The sequence below is a fragment of the Perissodus microlepis genome, chromosome 22 (assembly GCF_051167445.1).
Source record: "Perissodus microlepis isolate ML-2025 ecotype Zambia chromosome 22, ASM5116744v1, whole genome shotgun sequence".
Taxonomy (NCBI): domain Eukaryota; kingdom Metazoa; phylum Chordata; class Actinopteri; order Cichliformes; family Cichlidae; genus Perissodus; species Perissodus microlepis.
This window is the reverse complement of record NC_140481.1, coordinates 14,394,170-14,418,197: the sequence shown is the minus strand read 5'-3', so window position 1 is coordinate 14,418,197 and position 24,028 is coordinate 14,394,170. Positions and strand designations below refer to the sequence as shown.

At 38.8% G+C, this 24,028-nt stretch overlaps 2 protein-coding genes across 2 annotated transcripts; one reads left to right on the top strand and one right to left on the bottom strand.

The window, feature by feature from the left end:
• Window positions 1-241: 241 nt before the first annotated feature.
• Window positions 242-20,503, top strand: LOC146362723 (putative acyl-CoA dehydrogenase 6). The gene is made up of 9 exons (XM_084919354.1): window positions 242-1,067; window positions 10,301-10,421; window positions 15,342-15,471; window positions 16,303-16,409; window positions 16,536-16,703; window positions 16,875-17,048; window positions 17,451-17,612; window positions 19,063-19,213; window positions 20,033-20,503. Exons 1-9 carry the CDS (start codon window positions 864-866, stop codon window positions 20,121-20,123), a joined length of 1,308 nt encoding a protein of 435 aa, XP_084775480.1. The 5' UTR covers window positions 242-863; the 3' UTR covers window positions 20,124-20,503.
• bet1 (Bet1 golgi vesicular membrane trafficking protein) lies at window positions 20,438-22,817 on the bottom strand. Its single transcript, XM_084919356.1, has 4 exons — window positions 22,671-22,817; window positions 22,406-22,512; window positions 22,173-22,229; window positions 20,438-21,406 (listed from the first exon to the last, which is right to left on the bottom strand). Exons 1-4 carry the CDS (start codon window positions 22,687-22,689, stop codon window positions 21,251-21,253), a joined length of 339 nt encoding a protein of 112 aa, XP_084775482.1. The 5' UTR covers window positions 22,690-22,817; the 3' UTR covers window positions 20,438-21,250.
• Between the last annotated feature and the right edge of the window lie 1,211 nt (window positions 22,818-24,028).

The following is a 24,028-nucleotide window of genomic DNA, read 5'->3' as shown; positions in this document are numbered from 1 at the left end:
GTAGACAAAGTAGAGAAACAGATAAATCTTCATAACTTCATTTGCATACATACAGAGGGTTTTTTTTCTCTCCAAGTCTTTATGTGATCATTATTATTTTGTTCCAATAATGATGGTGAACATCAAATTTGAGATCTTATTCCCTAAAGTGCGAGTCTTCTCCTTCTTCTTCTTCTTTTTTTTTGCTCATTTCATTGTAGATTGAATTTATTTTAAATCTTCTTTCTGTAGTTTCATGCAGACTCCAAAAAGTTTTAAGGCTTTATTAATACAAGTAATTGAACTGAACACAGCAGACTAGATGCAGCACTGATAGAAAAAGAAAATGTTGTGTCTATCTAAAACCAATCCTGTGGAAAATAGGACTTTCTCCAAAGCCACTTTCAATTTGCAGATTATTTCTGCTATAAAGCCCTCCAGGATATAAAATGAGTATCATAATATGTTTCATTTCTTTCCTATTCTGCAACACGCTTTAACACGCTTTCTGTCAGACAGCATAATTATTAGTAAAATGAATCCATAATGAAAATAAAAATTAATTGCATTTGGGCTCAAAATACTTTAAAAACAAAACCCACAGCCAAAAGCGATAGTAAATCTTGCTATTACATTGATGATAGTAACAATGTAACAACGTTAGATAACTTACATGGCTACTTTCAATGCTTGCTGGTGATAGAGTAATTATTTACACACCAGGGTACCCAATTTACGATACATTTTATGACAAAATTTCCCCCCAATAATGGTGGGAAGTCAAGCTTTGCTAATATTTTACTTTCCCACTGGGTTAATATTTGATCCAGTGAGAACTTCCTACCAGCGCATGCGCACACACGTACATATTGCTGTCAACAGAGATGGCGCTGCGCGGAGGAGCCCTGCGTTTAAACGTGCTGGTCAGAAGCAGTCATTTTTACAAGTTAACTTCACTGGGTGGTGGTGTCCGCTCGTTGACTGAGAAAGTGTCATCTAAACAAGTAAAGTCCAGTGCCCCAGAGACTGCGGCCGACCATTTAATCTACACACAAGAGCACTTTGCATTAAAGGAGTCCCTCAGAAAGGTATGCAGGACTGCTAACACCAGGAAGTTTTGAGACAACAACGAAAACACAGCATGTTTTTAGCGAAGAGACAGTTGCAACAGCAGTGTTATTCTCCCTAACATGACCCTAAAATCAGCGCGGGGGGCAGTAAAGTAAAAGTAGGTGAGAGGTCAGTGCTAGCTTGCTCCTCCGCTGAGCTGTGTTGACGTCTCCTGTCTGCTCTTCATGCCCACACAAAGGAATCAGGCGCCAGTGTTTAAGTCCAGCTTTTTCCTGCTTGTTACCGCTACATTTGAAAAGTAGTGTTATTTTATGTGTCCGCAAATAACCGCACACGCGTGCATGTTTTGAAGGACAGAAGAAGAACAAGGCAGAACGTCAGGTTGGCTAAGGCTACTCCTATGGGCTCAAAATGTGGTCATAAATATTTTGTACTTGTAAAAAAGATTTGTATGTGTAAAAAAGATTTGTATGTGTAAAAAAGATTTGTGTGTGCGTAAAAAAGATTTGTATGTGTAAAAAGAATTTGTGTGTGCGTAAAAAAGATTTGTGTGTGTAAAAAAGATTTGTGTGTGCGTAAAAAAGATTTGTATGTGTAAAAAAGATTTGTGTGTGCGTAAAAAAGATTTGTATGTGTAAAAAAGATTTGTGTGTGCGTAAAAAAGATTTGTGTGTGGACTTAGAAAAAAAAACCCTGCAAGTTACAAGTACGAATTTTGACCCTATTTTTCTTCCTTTCATCTGATTGGTCAATGTCATGTCAATCACAAATGTAACAATCCAATCAGAGAACAGATGGGTTTGGCTGTCGGAGGGGCGCTTTTTTTGAACTGCAGGTCTTTGAAGGGAATAAATGCCCTTTTACATGCCAACCCAGCGTTTTCCTTCATCACCACGAAGGAAAACAGTCTGTGGTCGTCCGAGTTTGGTGATTTTTGTGTCACAGGTCTACGTGTTTAATATAGGGACTTCCACAGCCTTTTCAACAGCGCTGCGGACCGCGGGGTGGGGGCGGGCAGTGTTTTGGAAATGACAGTCTTCATTACAAAGCTTTCTTCGTTATGAATTAGCATACATGTTTTTATTGAACATTTGAAGAACCAGCAAAAAAAACAGAAACTCTTGTAGAGGACATAAAGTCAGAGATAGAAAAGACAAGGAGCAGGTGCATCTAGTACAGGTAGAGCTGCTGCAAAAACCCACAGAGCCCAGCAGCCAGCGTAACAAATTCTGGATCCTTTGCTTTTAGTTAGCAGTTAGCATTAGCAGCACATCCTGCATCTGATGTGAAAGGACTTTTATGCTGCGCACTGTGACTCACAGCAATGGTCCTGGGTCAGCCCTGACTTTGTGTTAAACTAATCCTAAAGTAATAATGGTATTTCTAACCACTGATATACCACAACTTTTTCCTTTCAACAGCTACTGAAAGTTAGGGGACCTAGCTGCTATCGGATATTTATATAGAGATCCTCCAGCTTCAAACTGTATCACCCTTCAAGGACCTGCAGTTCAAAAAAGCGCCCCTCCGACAGCCAAACCCATCTGTTCTCTGATTGGATTGTTACATTTGTGATTGACATGACATTGACCAATCAGATGAAAGGAAGAAAAATAGGGTCAAAATTCGTACTTGTAACTTGCAGGGTTTTTTTTTCTAAGTCCACACACAAATCTTTTTTACGCACACACAAATCTTTTTTACGCACACACAAATCTTTTTTACACATACAAATCTTTTTTACGCACACACAAATTCTTTTTACACATACAAATCTTTTTTACGCACACACAAATCTTTTTTACACATACAAATCTTTTTTACACACACACAAATCTTTTTTACACATACAAATCTTTTTTACAAGTACAAAATATTTATGACCACATTTTGAGCCCATACTACTCTGTTTACAGTGGCGAACACAGCCGCCGGGGTTGTGTCAAAAAGTGATTTCCGGTGTTTCCATTTGTTTTTTTAATGTCTAATATCTTTGCTCATGTTGGTAAATAGGTTGTAGTTAACAGGAACTACTAATAGGTTATATGTGTTATAAAGAAATAACTGTTTTTGCAATAATCCACGTTCTTTTGCAAGAGACTGCGTTAATGTACCTACTTAGTGATGTTCTACAGTGCAACCAATACAGTCCTTTTTGGCCACTTGAAATCTTTATAGAAATGTTATGTTGTACTTTTTGCAATTTCTGCTGCCCTCTTGGTCAGATCTCTCTTGAAAAAGACATTTTTAATCTCAATGAGTGCTTTTACCTGGATAAGCAAAGGATATATGAAAGACTCTTTGCTAAAAAAGTGATTGCAGCTTCTACCTTGTGACGAGAAGTTGTTCATTGTTGCACAAATTGACTTGATATCATTCACAAACGATATGTTTGACAAATTATAGGCCAACAACTCATTTCCCATAGTTTAAATACTTGCAGAAGACTTTTGGCATATACAGTAAATTACTTTTTGGCACAACACCAGCTTGTATGGATTCATGACCTACCGTGCACTCCCACATCCTGCTAATTAATGTCAGCCATGCTCTCGCCAACATGCACAGCATGTTTATATGTGTCCGTTCAGATTTGTTATATTCAAGGAGCTATTTAAGGAAACTGAAGGTTTTGATGTACATGTTTATTTGTTAAATGAATATTCAGAAGCTGTGGTGTGGCGTGCTGGTGTGCACATTGATAAATATAAAACAATAAAGTAGCAAGAGCACATTTTAAAAGTTGTTTATGTAGGATATTAGAGGTGACGTCTATGTTTTTCACCATTAGCCCTCTTTGAAGGACAGTTATGACTGTGCTCTGACTTAAATCACATTTAGGGTCACAATGAAACCATTGTTTGAGGGGACAAGTCCCCAAATGCCTGATATCAGTTGGTTTGTTGGTGGTTTATTTTTGTGTCTAGATAAACACTGATGGTGATTGGAGTAACGAGTGGGTCATGGCCTTCACATTAAACAGGTAATCAGGCCAATGTACTTTAGCCTAAACAGACCACATTTTTGTTTGTATCAAATAAATAGTTGGCTGGGAGTCAAATAGTGCGTATCACTTATCTAGGAGCCAGAGCTGGTGTTCTTCCTCTGGCTATAGAGGCTGGCTGTCAGAATTAATAATTTAATATTGTCATTTAAGCTTAGAAATATTTAATCATTTGTATGCTGATAAAGTATCCTATCCTTATTAGGTCTGATAAGAGTCTGTGTGCACTTGTGTACCATGAGATGAGCGGAAGAAGTCTCGATGTTATAGTTCCATTATAGCTTTTGAAACCAGACTGTTCTATTTTCTTAAAAGTTCGAGAGTTCACACCTTTAAACATGTATTTGAGACATGACCTGTTGCAGGTTCCTGTTCTTGTAGTTTAGCAAGACGCTTACTTCTGCATACAGTTTAAGTTCATTGAAATTCGTATGTACAGTATGGCTAGAAACACACACACACCCACAATACAGACACTGATGTTCCTTAAGAATACTTAAGAAAGTATTTGTAATTGCATATTCAAGAATGATTGCTTGCTGACAATAAAAAGTGATGTAGCCAAAGGAATCAGTTGAAGTTGGTTGAGTTCAGGTGAAGGAATCTTTTCCTCAACTTTGACTAACTGACCTCGCGAGCCACAAAGACAAAGAGCTCTGTCTTGCCTTGTTTTGTCGTGCAGTTAGTTGGTCTCGTGTTCCAGCAGCGTTTGTGCCTAGATAAACCCAACACTGGCATTTTCAGAATTATTATTGAGGTTGTTGGAAACTAACAGTCACAGCTGTGTGATTGGGGAGAATCTGTTTGTGAGTCCAGTTTTATATTTTCAGTGACAAGCCCCTGAAATATTCTGTTATACAGAAGATCTGAACTTTGGATTGTTGATTTGATTTAGTTTGTTTCTATTTGCTAAATTTGTCTAAAAGGCCAGGCAGAGAAGGTGAGATGGACTGTTTTGCTCTTTGCTTAAGCAAGGGTAGGTTGTAAAGACACATTAAGTGAGGGTTTTACATTTTAACTGAGATAATTTAAAGGGCCTCGGGTGTCTTGGATTCATTTTGATGCCAATACAATTATGTATTGGCCTTCCTTATCAGAGATTTCTGCGTTTTTTTGTCTCTTTGTTACAGTTTGTGCTTCCTGGCATTCAAAGCTTTGGGTTTTTAAGGGCCTAAATATTAGTAGCTCCAAATGATGGTATTAAAAAAATGATAGGAAGCATTAGTAATTAGTCTGACTCATTTAGAATTTCTATTACTATAGTGACATTGGCAACAAAGTCTGAAAAATTAACAATAAGAGCCTAATTTAAGGCAAAGCTGTTGTAGTAAATAGAAGGAAGTTTGTTGTCTGACTAAACCTTTTAAGGATGCCAGAAGGTCAAAAATAAAATAGCACTGGGAAAACTGGGAAGGGTGTATAAAAATTAAAAGGAAATACAGGACAATAAGTCGGAAGTACTGGAAAGGGAACTCAAGGGGGAGCAGTTTATTAAAAGAGCCGTACTGTCTTTGTTTAGGGGTGTCAAACGGGGTTTTAGGAAATCCCTTTGTTACTGCTGAAGGTTAGACGCTCACAACACCAATGTTTCCACAACTAATTTAAGTGCCTGGAAGTTCAAGTGCTTTAACAGATAAAATTAGCAGAAAATTCTAGGAAGAGACTACTCACATTGACCTGTCAGACGGGAATTTCTGACAGGTCAACAAATACAAATATTTCTGAGATATGACTTTTTTATTTTCTATTTTTGTCTTGTAAAATTGGTCAATTTTTACATTTATTTCCTATCTACGTGGTACTTTATATTGTAAGGTAAAGACCCTACAATATTAAACAGAAAGTCAAACAATCAGATAAGCAAGATCATGGCAAAAGTGTGGAGGAAAAACACCCTTTTAACAGGAAGAAACCCTGGCAGGCTCAAGGAGGGGCAGCATCTGTTGAGACCTACTGGGAGAGAGATGGGACAAAAGGCACACTAATATAGGGCCTGTTTATTCAAGACCTTGTATGTAAGGAGAAAGATGTTAAATTGAATTCTGGATTTAACAGGGAGCCAATGAGAATGTCAGTATGGGAGAAATATGGTCTCTGTGATCTAATAAAAGAAGGCAAGTCCTTCATATTTGTTTAACATGTGCTCTGACAGACATATCCTGGTGAAAAAATGACTAATTTCTTAAAGTTCTACTGGAGGCCAAGGTGATGTCATCGAGAGTTAGTATCATGTTTAGGATGTCTTTAGGACCCATTATAAAAACCCTTTTTTGTCTGAATTTGGAATTTGGATTTGATTTGTGTCATCTGGCTTCATATAGAGTCAAATATAGAGTGTCATCTGCATAGCAATGAACATATATTCAATGTCTTCTAATAATAATAATAAGCATTTGAAAAAAATGAAGGATAGAAATGGCATTATAATTAGCTGATACAGCTGGTTGAAGAAAATGTTGTTTACTTACAGTTACCTTAAAAGCCCATGGTACGTAGTCTGTTATTAATATATTTGATGTTTTGCATAGAGGTCTATTGGGATAATTTTACATTTTGCACTCTGAATATTAATTAAGCAGCAGAAAGATAGACAGATTGCTCATAGGCTTCAAGGTTTGTCGCACTTAATCAAATTAATTTGCCGGATGTATTGATAAGTTTTGAATTCATTATGATCAACAATAACAGTATTATCTAAATACAATGGTTTTTTTGATATGGGCTGCATTGTATGTAGGGCTGCCACGATTAGTCGACTATTAAAATCGTCGACGACTGATTTAATAGTCGACGCGTCGTTTGAAGCTTTGTAAGATCCCAAAAGACGCAGGGATAAGTAGTAGGATTTAAGAGTGTAATAACGGACTGAAACAGAAGATGGCAGCACTGCTTGTACAAGGATGCCAGCTGCCGTTAAACCCCGAAGAAGAAGAAGAAGCTGTGTCCCAGAATTCATAGCGCGGCCCAGCGCAGTTGTCAACAATGGCGGTAGCTGGTTAGTTTTAATATTACTCTTATTATTCTTTTTGGGTCACAAAATAAAGTTTAACATATTTTCAGGCGAGAATGTAGCTGTGTAAACCTCAAATATCTGCTCAGTTTATCAAGACACCACATATTTTCAAAAGCGCTCTGATGTTTTCGGAGACTTCTGTTACCCACTAGCTCGATAGCTAGCCGGGTTCAAGGCTCACTAGAGCCGGTGAGAACACCGGACTCCCGGCAAATCGTTTTCAAACCCACCATTGTCTTTCGCTACTCAGGTTAAACATGATATTTAAGTCACTTAGATAACTTAAAAAATGTTATTGTTTGGCTTTTTTTTTAGTATTTTATTTGTTCCTGAGTAAATTGGTTTGGCTGAGATTAAAGTTATATTTTTTACACAGCTGAATAAACGTCAAGCAGACAACTGATTATCAGAAATGTGAGATGCTCGAGAATATACTCCGGTGTCCCGTTATATTTTAGATAGCAAGGAGCAGACGGCAGAGTTTATTAAACTTCACCGAAACAATCTGAAAATTTCATTAAGATTTAATAAACTATCATCTTGTCTTTATTTTTAGTTAGCACATACCTTAAACACTTCAAGCTGTAAGCTAATGATAGTTATATAAGAGCAGATGCTGCAGGTGCAATAAGCTGTACGTTTTACGTCCAATGGATGCATGATCTGATTAGTCCACTAATTGCAAAAATAATTGGTGACTAGTGGACTATCAAAATAATCGTTTGTGGCAGCCCTAATTGTATGACTGTCAATTATGATGTATGTCAAGCCGCAAGAAGAAAAAATACCCCTTCAGAAGGTCAAAAGCAAGAATGATTCATCTGTTATTATTATTTTTGTTCCCATTCAATAATGAGTCAGGGATTTTCGTGCACCTTCACCTCGTTTTTTTTTTTTTAATTTCCATTGACTTTAGACTCTTTAAAGACTTTTTCTCCAAACTGGACATTTAGTAAGACTTTTTGTTGCAATGTTTCTGACCTGACCTAACTACATGTCAGGTCAGTGATGTGAAATTCTTCTGTTATGTTGCAAAGGAACTACACAATAACCTTTGTAAGAATTGGGTTACTCCCAGATGACATTTATGTTTCCCTTTCCAGCAACAAATGGGCACTCCCTTTCCCTCCGCAGGTTCTGAACGTTAAAAAGAACTAGTGCCTCCTTTTTTTAAATGTTGGCTCTTGTGTTGAACAGTTCTGTAAGTGAGCCTTCTTTTAAAAGAGTACAGCCCAGGTATGCCACTGTATCAGTGTCAAAGGTATTGTCTGTTTTCTGTTCTGTACGGTGAAATGATGATGGTCATGTTTTCTTTATTTCTCACCCAGAATGTTGCTTTTGGCTTGTTCAGTAGTTGGCAGGTTTGGGTGTTTTGGCAGCTGAGAATGACCGTGTGCGTGACTTTTTCCAATCCTGGAAAAAAAACAACTTCTGAACGCTTTAATACTGAACATTTAATCAAAGAAACACAAAGAAATAATCCAATAGTTTTGACTTCTCAGAGCTCAGTTTTATTGGCCGAGACTTGAATCTAATTATTCCCATTTCTACCTAATATGTCTTTTTTTTAATCATTACTTTTTATTGGCTTTTCCCAACATTTAGAGCATACAGTACATAGCAGAGAAACAGTGAAGGAGCAAATAGTCATGGCTCTGTTGAAAACATGGCCCATTAAAGAAAGCTTATTAACAAATAGCAAGTGAAGATGCCTCAGTGGATTTTTAGAAACATTAAAAAATGGACGGGTACAGTTACACCACATAAGTTTTTATTTTCTATGTTTACGTGTTAATTGATTCGCTTGCCTGGCAGCACTTGATGCTGAGGTTATTTTGCAGAAGATGTTGATGTTCTGTCAGACCTGCTGTGTGAGGGAGAATTGTTTTAGAAACTGACAAACACAGTACCAGATGAACTGTAACCCACACTATGGATGTAGCTATTCCCTGGGAAGCATTTGAGTTCATTGGTGCTTCACCATCTGGGGACCACTTCCAGGTGCTTGAAATGAATCATGGCACCAGAGTTCAATGATTTCACAGTCTGCTTGAAAAACCAGGGTGCAACCTGGTCTATACTCACTACAGACACTTTGATGACTCAGAAAACACTGTTAGAGGACACTGCAGCTTTCATTTGGATTCAGGAGACAAAAGCAAAAGCTGCTGTCAGTGTTGATGGATATTATGTAAATTTGAGTTTCAAGATGACCACAAAACATTTGTTCTTCGCATATAAATCATTATTTAGTTAAGTTTAGTTTAAAAAATAGCATGAAGCTTGGCTCACTTTTGTGTGTATGTATGTATGTGTATATATATATATATATATATATATATATATATATATATATATATATATATATATATGATATGTTAGCATGTACCTCAACAAATCATTTTACCTCTTAAATTATGAAAGTTGTCCCTTGACCACAGATGCAAGCTTTACAACTTTTTCGTTCCACTCTAAAATCATAAAACATGCCACAGTCATCCTTCATTTTGAGGCAGCTGTATCCCGGGCTTTGTGGCTGAGTACATGGAGTGGCTGCTAACCCAAAAAGAATGCCATTGGTATGGGTTTCAGCACTGAGATTTAGTTTTGCATGCTGATCTAAATATTACTTTGGAGGTTTTCCCTGCAGTGCCAAGAACAAAATGATGGGGGAGAACACTGAGTCATTAAAATATTGGCATGCAATGCATACTAAAGATCTGCACAATATTAGCTTCCAGCTGCATCAGTACAAAAGTGCTCAGCATAAGCCCTCGAAACGCAAGCGTGCACTGATAGCATATACATGTTGAGAATAGCATGCCTTTCATGCTGTCACCATATTCATCATGATTGTGGGCCAACCATATAATACTTTTTCTATTCATTGATATGTGATACCTTCTGTTTCTGTCCGCTTGAAGTAGATTACGTAGACTTTAGAATATATGTGCACTACACAGCAGGAAGCCGACTATATATAAAAATCATTTTAAGTGCTTTCCCACTCTCATGTCCTTTAGGTCTTATGACACAGGAGACAAAAGAGCAGGGCTGTCAGCTGTTGTTAGAATCACATGATGGTTACAACAACAAGAAAAAGAAAGAAATGAATGCAAAACAAAACAAATGCTTAAAATTCACAAGAAACAGATATAAAGATTTCATGTGCACTGTAAAGTAGAAGTACAGATACAACATCATACCTCTCTTCTCTGGTGTTTGTGCCGTAGCTCATCGACCAGGAGATCAACCCTTACGTCGATCAATGGGAAGCAGAAGGGAAGTTTCCAGCCCACAAGCTCTTCAAGATCTTAGGAAATGCAGGATTTCTAGGAGTCAACAAACCAGTTGGTAAGACACCTAATATTATCTTTCGGGTAATGCAGTAAGCCCTTCTAATATCAGTTTCCAGGAGAGTGTCCACTCCTCACTCGTGTTTTTTGTGAGTGAAACCATGAAAATGAAACCATCTGCATTGTTGTTAGATCTCTTAGAGACTTGCAGTGTATGCTGGGATGGGTTCCAACACCTGTGATTTTGAAAAACGACGAGTGTAATTATCTGGTGGGGTTCATGCATTGTTAGGAGGAGAGGGATAAGGAAAGGCTTTGTTTCATCAAAAGCCTCAGAAGCCTTTTTTTTGGAGGAAGCTTGTTTTCTACGGCGGGATCTAAGCTATAATAGCCGTCGCACGAAGGTGCCAAATTTAATGCAGCATTTTGCTTTTTTGTTGTGTCTTACACACAAGGGTATTTTTAGGAAATGAATAATAATAAAAAGATGAAAGAATGACTTTCTCTAAGCACGCAAAGTGCTAACAAAAAAAAAAAACTGGCGTGGTTTTTACTTGCTTCCTATTTTCTTTATATTGACCTTAAAAGTATAAAGGCAATTGGTGCTCGGCTTATGTTTGCAATATGTGTATCTATCACACAAGAATGACTTTGGCAGTATTAGAGGGCATGTCGCGACACAGACTTTTGTCCATTTATATTTCTTGCTCTTTCCCGTTGGTAGTCCATGCAGACGTGAAGACTGATTAATCATCCAGGCCTCAGTCTACATGATAAATGCTGCTTGGTCAAGCTGTTTATCTTGCCATTGCAAAAACCCCATGATGAATTTGTAACATAGCTAACATATCCCACAGCGCACTCGAAACCGAGGAATCCTCCGCCGTCTGCCCATTTTGACCATTTCTGCTTCAGCAAACATGCAGCACATCTCTTTCACAGCTGAATTCATGTTCCGTTTGCTTTTCTCTGCTTCTGACAGCCATTCATTATGAGTCGGGCTTACAAATGTTCCCACTGTGATGATGGGTGCTGGTGTCACAGCAGCATCCCACTACAGCTGTCTGAAACTGACTATCCTTTTTTCCAGATGTATATCCAGCTGGGTCGTCGCTGAGATGGTGGGAGGCAGTGAGAAATTTACAGTACAGCACCACAAAATATGTGCGGTTCTATGTGTAATCCATTATGAATATGAAACGAGACTTATGGGAAGTGTTTGATAATCAAAAGCAGATGTTTTATGTCTAGCGTATTGCATTACTCCCACAGAATAAGGTCAGTTTCTCTAAATCAATTAGCCACGCCTCGTCTTTTTTGGCATATTCGAGATCTCGTTCGTTTTCTGACATTTGACGGCGAATAGAAGAAAAGCATGTGAGCAACATTGTTGGACAGTGAGACGTTTGCACCACAAGCCTGTAGGTCAGAGAGAAGGGAGGGTGAGGGAATTAAAATGTGCTGACTACACAAGCATTAAGCATTAGTTGACAAGATTAGAGCGGAGAATCCTTGCAGTGTATGATCAGGTTGTAGATTAACTGCAATCACATATGGTGCAAGAAACATGCTTAAGAGATGCCATTTGAAATTACAGAGTCAGCAACAGTCATTAAATGACAGTTGTTAAGGGCATCAAACTGGCATGGTCGAAAATGTATTCTTGCTGTGCAGCATATAGTCGGAGTGGTGCTAACATCAATATTGCTTTCTCCTGCAATAAAGAGAAAAGGATACTCCTGCCCAGTTTGTCTTACCACAGTGACTGCTTCATGACTCCTCGAGGTGCTGCAGAGAGTTAATTAAATTCAGAAATGATTAAAACTGAAAAAGCATGCTTAACTACGCACACTGTCACCACAACGCAATGATTTTCTGCTTTTGTGTCATGTAAGGGGTATTAGCTCCTCATTTGCACAGACATCGTGACGTATCATATAATTGTTTTCAGTCTGTGGAGTATGCATCTCTTTAAAATCCCCCAGGAAACATGGCTGACATCTGTTTTCTGCACAAACAATGCATTTTACACCTTTACTCATTCGTCTTGCTGAATATCTTTTAATAATAACGGAAAAAAGATCAACGATTCCACTCTGTGAAAATGCATGCTGTCAGAAAAACTACAATAAGCTGTTTATGTGTACCGCACTGCCGACTAATGAAGCAGACTCTCACACAGTTCTGTATTGTGTTAATTGATTCCGACGCTTGGATTACAGGAATGGGAAAAGGGGATTTAGGAGTCTGTTTAATTTAGATGTTATTCATCAAGTGAAAGAGAGACGTGTTTGCCCTTGATGAGAAAAGCGCTTAAGCTAAATACAGTGCAATAAAACTCTTCAGAAGTACATAGCAAAGAGTCAGTCATTGCAAAAACATATATTTGTAGTAAAAATGTGAAAGCGTGTTGCGATCGGGCAGCTTGTTCCTCAATGCACGGGAACAAAACTCTGCACAGCAAACAACTGAAAGGTATCTTATGCATAGTAAATATAAAGCAGTCACTAAAAGATTTGCATGAACTGTTGAAATGTTGTGACACCATTTTCTTTAGTTTTCCGCAGTTGGTGTTGACATTACAAACTGTAGGTTTTAAAGGGCTGTGCGGGAAAATGTCAAATCACTCTAACAGGAAGCCCAAAATAGGAATTAAAGAATATTATTTAAATGCAGTAGTGACAGTGGTAGCTTAACATTTAAGAAGCAGTACACACTGTTGACTAAATAGATCTAAGGCAGGGCTTGAATCTCATATTCTCAGTTTTTTTAAAAATAGGAATCAATAAAAGCCATAAAGAAAATCCCCCCGTGTGCAGTCAGAAGACTTACTTTCTGCTCTTTCTCCCTGCACAAGGAAAGGCATTTTAACCTTTCAAAACACGAGAACAGGAAGTTTTCCCAAGGCAGCCACGTTGAGGAAGAAGAAGAGGAAGACCCTTGGCTCACTGACTATTTTCCTTTTCCCTGACAGAGAGGTATCTGCTGACCGTACAGTGGAAATGGCCTTGTGTCCTGCCTGACAGATAGAACCTGGCAGCCCGCGCATTTTCCCCTTTCACTGAGTGTTTTTCGTGCAGGATTTGAAAGGAGTAACCTTTCGGTGAGACTCGTATGTCCAGGGTGTTACTTTTCTCTCACTTTTTCTCTTCGCCTATACTTTGATGAATACCTCACAGAAGGTTTTTCTGTCCAGAAACATTAGCACAGTGGTTTTAATATGACGTCACACTGTAATGAGGACGATAATGATGCACGCGTTCGCGAGTCGACAAAGCAGCACAATGGCACCTGTGTCCATTATAATAGTTATTACAGGACAGTATTGCAGAAGGGCTTATGATGGTGATTCATCTTTCCTATCCAGGGAGAAGTGATCTGTTTTATTATCGGGTTCCTCATATCGATATTAAGTTCAGAGAAATAAAAGAAATAACAGTATGCTACACCCATCATCGCTGCAGTGTCTCTGTGCTGCACCTTCAATTCCCAGATTCTTCATCCTTGTGTTTCTCCTTCACGTGGCGCTCCACCCTATGGGAGCCTATAGCGAGGAACATCTGCTTCCCTGAGCAGACATACGTGTATGGGTTTGACATTTGTGACAGGATTTTGCTTTGTTTTTCTTCTGCTTGCTTGTTCAACCAGACAGCCTGCTGTTTTGTTTAAAGTGGGATAAACCTCGGTGCTTCCCTTCGTTCACATTAACCGCTGCAGGGTTTCCAGGGCTCAGGGACTTATCTCTGCACAGCTGCACCTGTTTCCTCTTATTTTTGGCTCCCCCACTCCCTTGTTTGCTTGTCCCTATATATTTTCCCTTTTCTCTGTCCCAATTTATTTGACTTTTTCTGTTATTCGCTGTCCGTCTTCGACGTTCTGACAGACTGCGCTTTCCATTATTCCCCAACTAGTCTGGCAGGTGATATGAAACCACTTTTCTTGAGTTGCCAGCCTCTGTGTGGTAAATTCACTCATAATTATTCATTGTCAGTCAGTGCTGGTATCCATCATTCATCGGCTGCTGTGCTGTATTTAGTAATGAGAAAACAGCACCGAACATTCACAAATGCTTAGTCTTCTTACATTTGCCTGCCTGGCCATTATCATCAGGACATTTGTCCTAAACGAATAACTGTCAGGTTAAATCTGCTTGACCAGCATGATAATTGAGGGATTTTTTTTAATTATTTATATATATTTTTGTACTGCAGAATGACAGTTTATCTTCATTGTGTTTTTTCTTTTGGCAGGATTTGTTTGCCAAACCAAGCTGAGAGAAAATTCATTATAAATGCGGGTACATCAGCTTCCTGCTTCCACGAGTAACAGATAGAAATTTCTCCTTTTGCATTAAATATGTAATATAACACCAGGTGCTTCATTTTAATTGAGGATAAAAGGCAAAATAAAGATGAGGGATGGGTCTTGGTGAGGACAACTGACATAAATGTGTGTTTTAAACACGTTTATTATACAGCATGCAGCTCAATTACGGACCTTTGCTCTTTGCAAATATCCCCACTGCCATAATGGAAGAAAATAGACATCAGTTTTTGGTTTCTTTACTTCTTTTTTGCAAATGGGTCGTTGAAGAGATCAAGATCCGATTAGAGATGGTCGTAGAACACATGAGCTGACTACTGATCCCCCAGCAGTGCTTTTTACACATAATTACAGATAACACCGTTAATCATAACACCCTATAATTAATCTGAGTGCATGCTCCAGTGCCAACAGATCACAATGTTATGTATGTATACCGGCGTATATTGCGTGTGCATGTGTGAGCGTGGTGATTTTAGAGATAGAGGATAGATGGATGTGACACAGGAAAGGATTTGTAAGCCATTCTTTCTGCCTCTTTGTGCTTTGCAGTAAGGATCCACATTTGTTTTTCTTAAGTTTAAATGACTAAAATAGTGATACTCATGAATACACACGATGCGCTGAAGCGTTAAATGTGTTTTGTCTTGTGCAGAGTATGGAGGCTTGGGCCTCGACTTCAGCTTCAGTGCAGCAGTGGCAGAGGAGCTGGGCAACATCCGCTGCGGAGGAATCCCCATGGCCATCGGGGTACAAACTGACATGACTACTCCGGCGCTGGCCAGGTACAAGCCTGCAAACCTAGCGTCACATTCTCTGAATCCATTCTTACAACGAACGTTGGTGCTTTGCTTGCTTTTGTAACGAATCCCCTGCAGTGGGGAGGATGGTCACATGGGAACAGAGAAAATAAAACTCCTGTCAAAACTGTGGATAATATCGTAGTAACTTTTTGTCAATAATCTTTAGATCAAAGATAGAAAACACTTAGATTTATGGAAAAGTACATGAACTGTGTGAACGGCATTATTTTCTTTGATTTCTTTTAGTCAATCGTTCCTTCTTTTATGTAACATGTAAAACAGTTTTCTTATATTTTTACTATTATTAAACTAGTAAATACCTCTCGTGAGCAGCCATTGATCAGAGTTACACTCCCTAAGCTGTATGTGAATTAATATGCCTGGTAATACTTTGTTTCGCCCATTTGGTGTGAAGCAAACTGTTACCAAGCATACAGGACCTTGGCTTGTTACGTGATATCCCTTTACTTTAGCTCTTGGTGACACAAGACAAAAATTCAGTGAAACAGACAGTCAGAGTCTCGGGAGCTTAATTAGAGGATCTACTCTCGCCTGCAATGAGGTTTAAGTAGTATAAAAGAGCTGCAGATGAGTGGGAGTGATACCGTGTGAGCTCCCTCCTCACTCCCACTGGAGCTGTAATTGCCTCAAACATGGCAGTGTTTTTTTTGAAAGCACACGATCTGCCACAGTTACACGAGTTTGACGAAACTCTCATTTGACACTGTCCTAAAAATACTGGTAGAAGATAAAACAACAGATGGAAAAACAAAGAGACGGCGTCACACAGTCATAGTGTGTCTGTGTTTGCAGGTTTGGTTCGGACGAGCTTAAGAAGGAGTTCCTCCTTCCCTCCATCAGTGGGGACAAAGTGGCCTGCCTTGGAGTGAGTGAGGTTGGAGCTGGCTCTGATGTCTCGAGTGCGTTTAATATTATATCTTCTTCTTCTCCAGTATTTTTAATTTCCATTAAGGGTTCATGTCTAGTCTTTTAATCTGAGGTGTCCATTTAAACCCCAGTTTTCTGAACACTCAACCACTTTTCAGGTATCAAGACCAAGGCGGTGAGGAAAGGTGATGAGTATGTGATCAATGGGGGAAAGATGTGGACCACCAACGGTACCCAGGCTGACTGGATGTGTCTCCTCGCCAACACCAGTGACGGGCCCCCACATAAGAACAAATCACTCATATGTTTACCCATGAACTTGCCAGGTAGGGTTAGTCGATTTGTTAGATGGCAAAAGACATTTTCTGCAGAAATCCACTATCTGTGATTCATTTCCAAGTTCACAATTGCGCCTTTTTTTGGAAAGCACACAGATTGTTTAATTATATTGTATTGCATGTTGACGTTCTTTCTGTTTCCTGTCTGTTCCACTGTAGGAGTGCACATCGCCCGAAAGATTGATAAACTGGGTATGTGGTCATCTGACACAGCCGAAGTGTTTTTCGATGACGTTCACGTGCCCTGTAAGAATGTTATCGGCCAAGAAGGCATGGGCTTTACCTATCAGATGCTTCAGTTCCAGGAAGAGAGGCTTTGGGCAGTGGCCAATAGTAAGTCGACTTTACTCAGTGAAGCTTATCTTACTTATTACTCCAAGGATATGATGTCATCTAAAGTTTACTTTCACCCATCTTCCCCCCACATCAGCCTCCTACGGAATTTACTGGAAGTTCGCGCAGTTTATGCACTATTTCAGTTTCACGTTTAGTTTTCAGATAAATGAGGAGTTCAGGACACATAGTTCTAGTAATTTGTAAAGCAGTTGTTTGCTTTTGATTTGAATCAATTTTGTCTTGGCCAGAATGCGTAAGAAACTATTTGTGCTGTTTTTACTGGATCTGACGCTCGTGTTAGCCTGTCTGGCTTGGTTGATCCAAACCAGAGTGTCTCTCACCAAAGGTAGATAACACATTTCAGCAGAGGTGTTAAAAATAATCCTGTGTCACCTCCAGTCTTGACCACTATGGACAACATCATTCAGGAGACCATCCAGTACACACAGCAGAGGAAGATCTTCAAGCATCCCGTCCTTCATCACCAGGCGGTTCACTTCAGGTTGGCCGAGCTGCAGACGGAGGTCGAGCTGCTCCGCTCTCTCCTCTACCGTGCTACAGGTAGTTTGACTTTATAGACAACATAAAGCTACATGCTAATATTAGCTCAGTATTGTAGGCTGCACCTGGGTGACTTTTAATTAGTCCTAAGTGTGGTTCAGAGCAGTAGGATATATGGAAGATGCAGGAAATGTGACAGCTGTATGTTTGCATTACTAATAAGAAAACCTTGGACTAGTGTACCACAATGACATTTTATTATTATTTGATTTTAGAAACTGCACTCTGAAAGCATAAAGTACTGTGCAAAGGAGCTTTATTATGTTTGGCTTCAAGCAGCCAACTCCAAGAGTGAGTGAATCCCCATGGATGTCCACTGGAAAATGATCAGCTTACCAGCAGGAAAGAATATGATTAATGGCATTTTCTATAGACGTGCTTAAACGATATGATATATAATAATATATCATTAAAGGTATCACAGTATTATTAAAGACTTTAATAAATGTAAGCACAAATATGATGTGACTTTTTCCTATTCATTTGCGTTTTAGCTTAATTTTGCATTCTGTTTATTAACGTGCTTATTTCTAATTTTAATATGTTAAGTAGTATTTTCTGTTTTGTATTTTCTTAACTGATTTTTTTTAAATGTTTCTTTATGCATTTCTGAAAGACAAGTGTGTGATGTCACAGTCAGATCCTGCCATCTTTTTTTTTAATGAAAGAAAGCTACTTTCATCTGCTCCCTACAAGGGCTCACCACAGAGCCCAGAGCTCCACATATTTGATTTGGCAGGTTTTTACACCGGATGTCCTTTGTGATGCAACCCCCCGAGAGATTTGTGCCTCCGCCTTGGAACAAACCAGACAAACCCAATTCCAAAAAAGTTTCTCAACTTTTTTTGGAATTGTGTTTGTATAATAGCAGGTTGAGAGTGCATGAAGCTTAGTGGACAGCAGTGGTATTAATATTATTGTAGAAAAGGCACGTGCCCAGCTCTGCCAGAATGCAGTCCAAGTGCTTCACATGGCCATCTTTATAATACGAATGCATGTCTGCATCCGTGGGGTCGCTGTCCAAGCTCTTGTGATTTGTCTCTCAGTTTAAAACCCCCTCAGTGGCCAGTAGCTTTGAGTGAATTCATCAGACTGGGAACAGTTCAAGTCAGAATTTGCTTGCCCAGAAAGCAGAGCTCCCTGCGACTGTTTGGTGCAGGTGTTTAAGCGCACACACAGACACACAAATTCTTTTTTTTTAGATGCTGAAACAGGAGAAATCATGCGGCTCACACATGTTCCTCTAGAGGGTTCCTACAATAGAGGCACTGATCAGTTGCACTGGGAAAAGGCCTGAATGGGGTAAAACATTGAATCAGAGCCAGACGCATGTGATTCTGAAACTGAAACACATTTGTTTTATTGTCTGTTTTCCTCTTTTCATTCTGTCCACCTGGACATTTTTTACACTCTTCCCGGCTCGTGGCTATCCTTTGTTTTCCCTCTGCAGCGCTGTATATTAAAGGCAACGATGTCACCAAGCTGGCATCCATGGCCAAATTAAAGGGGGGACGCCTTGCCAGAGAAGTGGGCGACAGCTGTCTCCAGTACTGGGGAGGGATGGGCTACACCAGTGATGTGCTAGTCAGCCGATTTTACAGGTAAGATGAAATGAGGCATGAGACACGCTCACTCTAACGTAACTAATCTGGATTTCCTTATTGTCATATCTGAAAATGATAAAAATGCAACGTAACCAGGTAGCCACAAGTTATTACTCTCTGCAAAACAGAAAAAAAATATTATATCTAACCCAAATCCATGACTCAGCAGCTACTGTATGCACTTTTGTTAGGATATATTATTTCTATGGCACCAGCATTCAGTTTTGTTGCAGGTCTTTAATTAAGCCTTCTGATTAATGTATTTTATTGTTTAAATATAATGGATAGTTAATGTATATCATTTATGATTTAAATGTGATTTCTTAATAATTAATGTTAAAATTGCAAACATGATTGGCTTCACTTTATTAATAATGCTTGAAAATTCTCGATGCATGCTCAATCATCCAGGTAAGGACATCCCAAAAATGATATTAAATCATTATGCAAATGTTCTGTTTATAAGGTTGGGGAAACCTGCAGTCAGCGGAGACTGGAGAAGTCACTTGAATGAGTCACGAAACATTTCTCCCACTGAAAACGCTACAACCAGATGAACAGAAGCAACTTTTACGGAATGTTTGAAAACTTCTGAGGCCCCGTTCAGTTATTTACTGCTTAATCAAGTAACACTTAGTTTCAGATTCCTAAGTCTTTGTTTTGCACGATGCTGACATCTAGTGACAGGGCAAATAATGCAACCGGATTGTGTAACCAAAAGTGACTGAACTTTGGATCATTTAAATGACTTACATGCAGCTTCGTGTTTGTAATTGTGACAGAAAAAAACAAACAAGAAATTTTCCTTCTCTGCAGGGATTCCAGGTTAATGTCAATTGGTGCAGGAGCTGATGAGGTAATGCTGGGAATCATCTGCAAGTACATGGACACACTACCTGGCAAGTGATGTAATCAACGCTAACCTCAGTGGGAAAATCACTTCTGATTTGTGCACTTTGATCAGTTACTCAGATGAGGAGATTTTGCCTTTTTAACAATACTGTATGTGGTCATAAAGACATCCTCATACGGTCAATCACACAGAATAATGAAGCCCCCCCCTTCCTTGTCTGTACACACGTGCAACAATGCAGTTTTGGTTGTATGTAATTTGTTACTTATGTAATTGTTTAGAATTAAGAAAAATTAATGTTTTATGTTTGAGATTTTCGCGCTGAAGACATTTCAGCACATCCAACAGCATGAAGTTACACCAGCTAATCCAGAGCAAAAAATTTGTTTATTTACATTAATATTTTTACAATAAAGATGAAACAATGACGTACACTACTGTCGCACGTGTGGTCGTCATATCACAATAGAATGTGTCCTTTCACCCTTAAAAGCGCATACACTAGATCAGGGGTGTCCAATCCCAGTCCTCGAGAGCTACCGTCCTGCAGGTTTTAGATGCATCCTTGTTTTGACACACCTGAATCAAATGAATGGCTTGTTATCAGGCCTTTGCCAAACTTGATGGCATGCTGAAGAGGTAATCAAACCATTAGGGATGCATCTAAAAACTGCAGGACAGTAGCTCTCGAGGACTAGGATTGGGCACCCCTGCACTAGATTATGCAGATCATTCTATAACTTGTTCAAGTTGAACTCAGCTGATTGCTGAGAATTACAGTTCTCGACACCGCCGTATCGTCTACAGTCATAAATCATGCTCTTCTCAATCCAGGTTAACTGGTCAGATATTAAGTATAAACACCGTAAATACTGATATTGTCTGCTTTATTTATGCATACAGTATGCACTACATTTCCTGTGATTATTGATTTTCTCAGACATTGTCCTAAACCACTTATACTTTTTAGTACTCCTTTAAAAAGCATTGGTAGGCCTTTCTACACTTTTTCTCGAGTCATTGTTTGAAAGCCTGACACTGTGGCACATATTAAAGTGTAATGACTTTAAAAAAAAAAAAAAAAAAACACATCCCTGCCTTTTCTCTTTATTATCCTGGTCTGGTTCAGATGTGTCATTGAAGCACAAACTAGAAGAGCAAAGTCCAATAAGATCCTCCTATCACCTCAACCTGATAAACCAGTACAGGACAAAGAAGACGAAAAAGCAGAAGAGCAGCATGTAGCACAGCACTTTGGTCTGACTGCCCCGGGACAGCTTCTTGACTCTACCGATGGTGGCACCAAGCAGGCCGCCCGTGGAGTCAAAGTCTGTGTCCTAAAGTGAGAAGCAGAGAAGAAAAGTGGTAAATAGACTGATTCTTATATAGCACCTTTCTACTCTTCTTGAGTATTCAACGCACTAAATACAATATGCGAAATCCACCCATTCACACAAGCACTTTCTTCTATGATTTCAAGTGCTTACGAACCAACATTCACAAACATTCATACTCCAATGGATGGGTCAGAATGATGCATTAACTTAGGGTTAATATCTTGTCCAAGGATATTTGGCATGCTGACCAGGGGGAGCCAGGGATCAAGCCACCAACCTTCTGATTAGTAGATGGTAAATGTAAATGGTAAATGGCCTGTATTTATATAGCTCTTTACTAGTCCCTAAGGACCCCAAAGCGCTTTACATATCCAGTCATCCACCCATTCACACACACATTCACACACTGGTGATGGCAAGCTACATTGTAGCCACAGCCACCCTGGGGCACACTGACAGGTTAGATGACCTGCTCCACCTCCTGAGCTACAGCCACCCTGATTACATAAGTCCAGCAGAGAACAATATTCAAGTGCTAGGAGACATTTCTGAAGTTTACAGTGATGGTATCTGAATCATTTACTCAAATTCTTTAGTTTTGAGGGGTTTCTTAGTGACTTCTGACCAATAAGTCAAACCACAACATAAAACACATAAAGCAGGCAAAAATAGCTCCCTGCCAACCTCAGACAACACTAAATGTTGCTTCTTTTTTTTTTTTTGCTGTAGCAGCAAGTGGTCCAGCGTACTCCAAAGTAAAACTCACCATATCGTCCAGCATTTTGTTCTGGTATTTGACTTCTGTGCCAATGTCAATGGAGAGCTGTAAAAATCAATTCATTATGATTACGTGACTTGTAAAACACACTAATTGAAGAAGTTAGGTTACATTTTGAGTACATACAGAAACCGTCGAGTCATTTATATTAAACTCTTTGCTGCAATATTTACTGACTGTTAAACATAACAACAAAACGCTCGTAATCAGCAGTTACTTACACTTTTTAAAGCGTTGACTTTAGCCCTGAGTCCCTCCTGTAGGTGTTCATTTTCTTCCTCGTATACACTATATCCACTAGCCACATAGTTCCCAGAGCCTCCTTCACCTGTATTAAAATACATTAAGCATTAATGAAGCGTTCATGAACAACAGAGTACTCAGAGTACCAAACAACAAACATTTGTTAACATAAGCTAGCTTTAGTTAGCAACAAATGCTACGTATGAGAAAAGAGAAGCTTTGGTTTAATTGTTTGTTTCTTACCCAGTCCGGCGCGCCTCATTTTGACCCGACCGAAGCTAACACTGTCCAATGGTTTATGTTAAAAGACTAAATAAGAAGGAAGTTCGACTTCTGATTGATCCGGTAACTGTAGCACGTCTGCTCACAACACAAACGCCACGACACCCTACGGCGGCCGACGAGGACAAATGGAGAAAAACGAGTAAAAAGGAAAACCGTATGTGAGCTTGTATATGAGCTTCAAATATAATTACTATTAAATCAGTTTCAAAAGAAAAAATATAAATTGCTCATTATGTAATGTATGTATGCCTTGCGCAACCCTGTTACTGTCATACTGAATATCCATTCAGTTTCAATACATTACAATAATAATTAATTTAGATTAATTTAAGCAACTTTCAAAATCTACCTTAACTTTTCAAGGTGTGACAAATAAATACTGAGGAAAAATAACATGTTGTTTAATAATATTTATATGTTTGTAATGTTTTTTTCTATAAATTTCTTTTATGTACAGTGTTGCAAATCACTGTTAGTTGGCAGTGGAAATGGAATATAAATGTAGTAAATGTAGTGTAATTGTTAGAGTGACACTCGTTCTTATAAGAAAACATTGGAAAAATACAAAATATGTCATAGAGGTCTGACCTTTATACTATACATGGTGTTAGTAATCGCCTAAATCATGTCACTTATTTTTTTTTATAATGTTTTTATTGTCAAGTCATTCCCTGTTTTGTCTTTTTATTTTCCACACTGAATAGGTTTCAGTAACAGGGTTGCACACATGTTATAGAATACAACTTGAAAGGCCCACACAAAAATAGTCTGATGTTAGTTTGTCTGTGTACCCTGCAGTGTGTCCACAGTGGGGTTGTCAAATTTACTTTATGTCATGGGCCATACCATACAGCCCAGTTTGATCTCAGGTGGGCCAGACCAGTAAAACCTCTGCATAAAACAACACCCATCTAAACTGTTTCCATTCTTTAGCTGTCAAGAAGTACTTAAGAAAGCATAAGCATCAGAGAAAGACACCACTTACTCAATTCCCCTTGATATTTTCCAGACGACAGATGATTCATTTAACAGATGAACAATTTGAGAAATCTTCATTAAAAATAATTGCGATTTCAAAAAAACATGTTATTTTTTCTGTTCTCATTCTGTATACAAGATTGCTTTGAAGAGCACAAAACTTTAACATGTGGACTTTCTTTACTCGTGTGTAGTAAAGCTGACAAAATAAAACAAAAAGCAGTGTATTTTATTTAAAATGTAATTATTTCACTGCAGTTTTCACAATTTCCAAAGACATCCAGTGGTACAAATTGGAGCCTTTGGAAGGCTAGTACTGCCACCCGAGTCACATATTT

Bases quoted from the DNA above. Each gene is read 5' to 3' on its own strand.
- bet1 (XM_084919356.1), bottom strand. The intron at 22,230-22,405 runs GTAAGTAACTGC...TGATTTTTACAG, and splicing joins AAGTCAACGCTTTAAAAAGT to CTCTCCATTGACATTGGCAC. The intron at 21,407-22,172 runs GTGAGTTTTACT...TTCTCACTTTAG, and splicing joins ACAAAATGCTGGACGATATG to GACACAGACTTTGACTCCAC.
- LOC146362723 (XM_084919354.1), top strand. From the start codon at position 864: ATGGCGCTGCGCGGAGGAGCCCTGCGTTTAAACGTGCTGGTCAGAAGC. The intron at 16,410-16,535 runs GTGCGTTTAATA...ACCACTTTTCAG, and splicing joins AGCTGGCTCTGATGTCTCGA to GTATCAAGACCAAGGCGGTG. The intron at 16,704-16,874 runs GTAGGGTTAGTC...GTTCCACTGTAG, and splicing joins TTTACCCATGAACTTGCCAG to GAGTGCACATCGCCCGAAAG.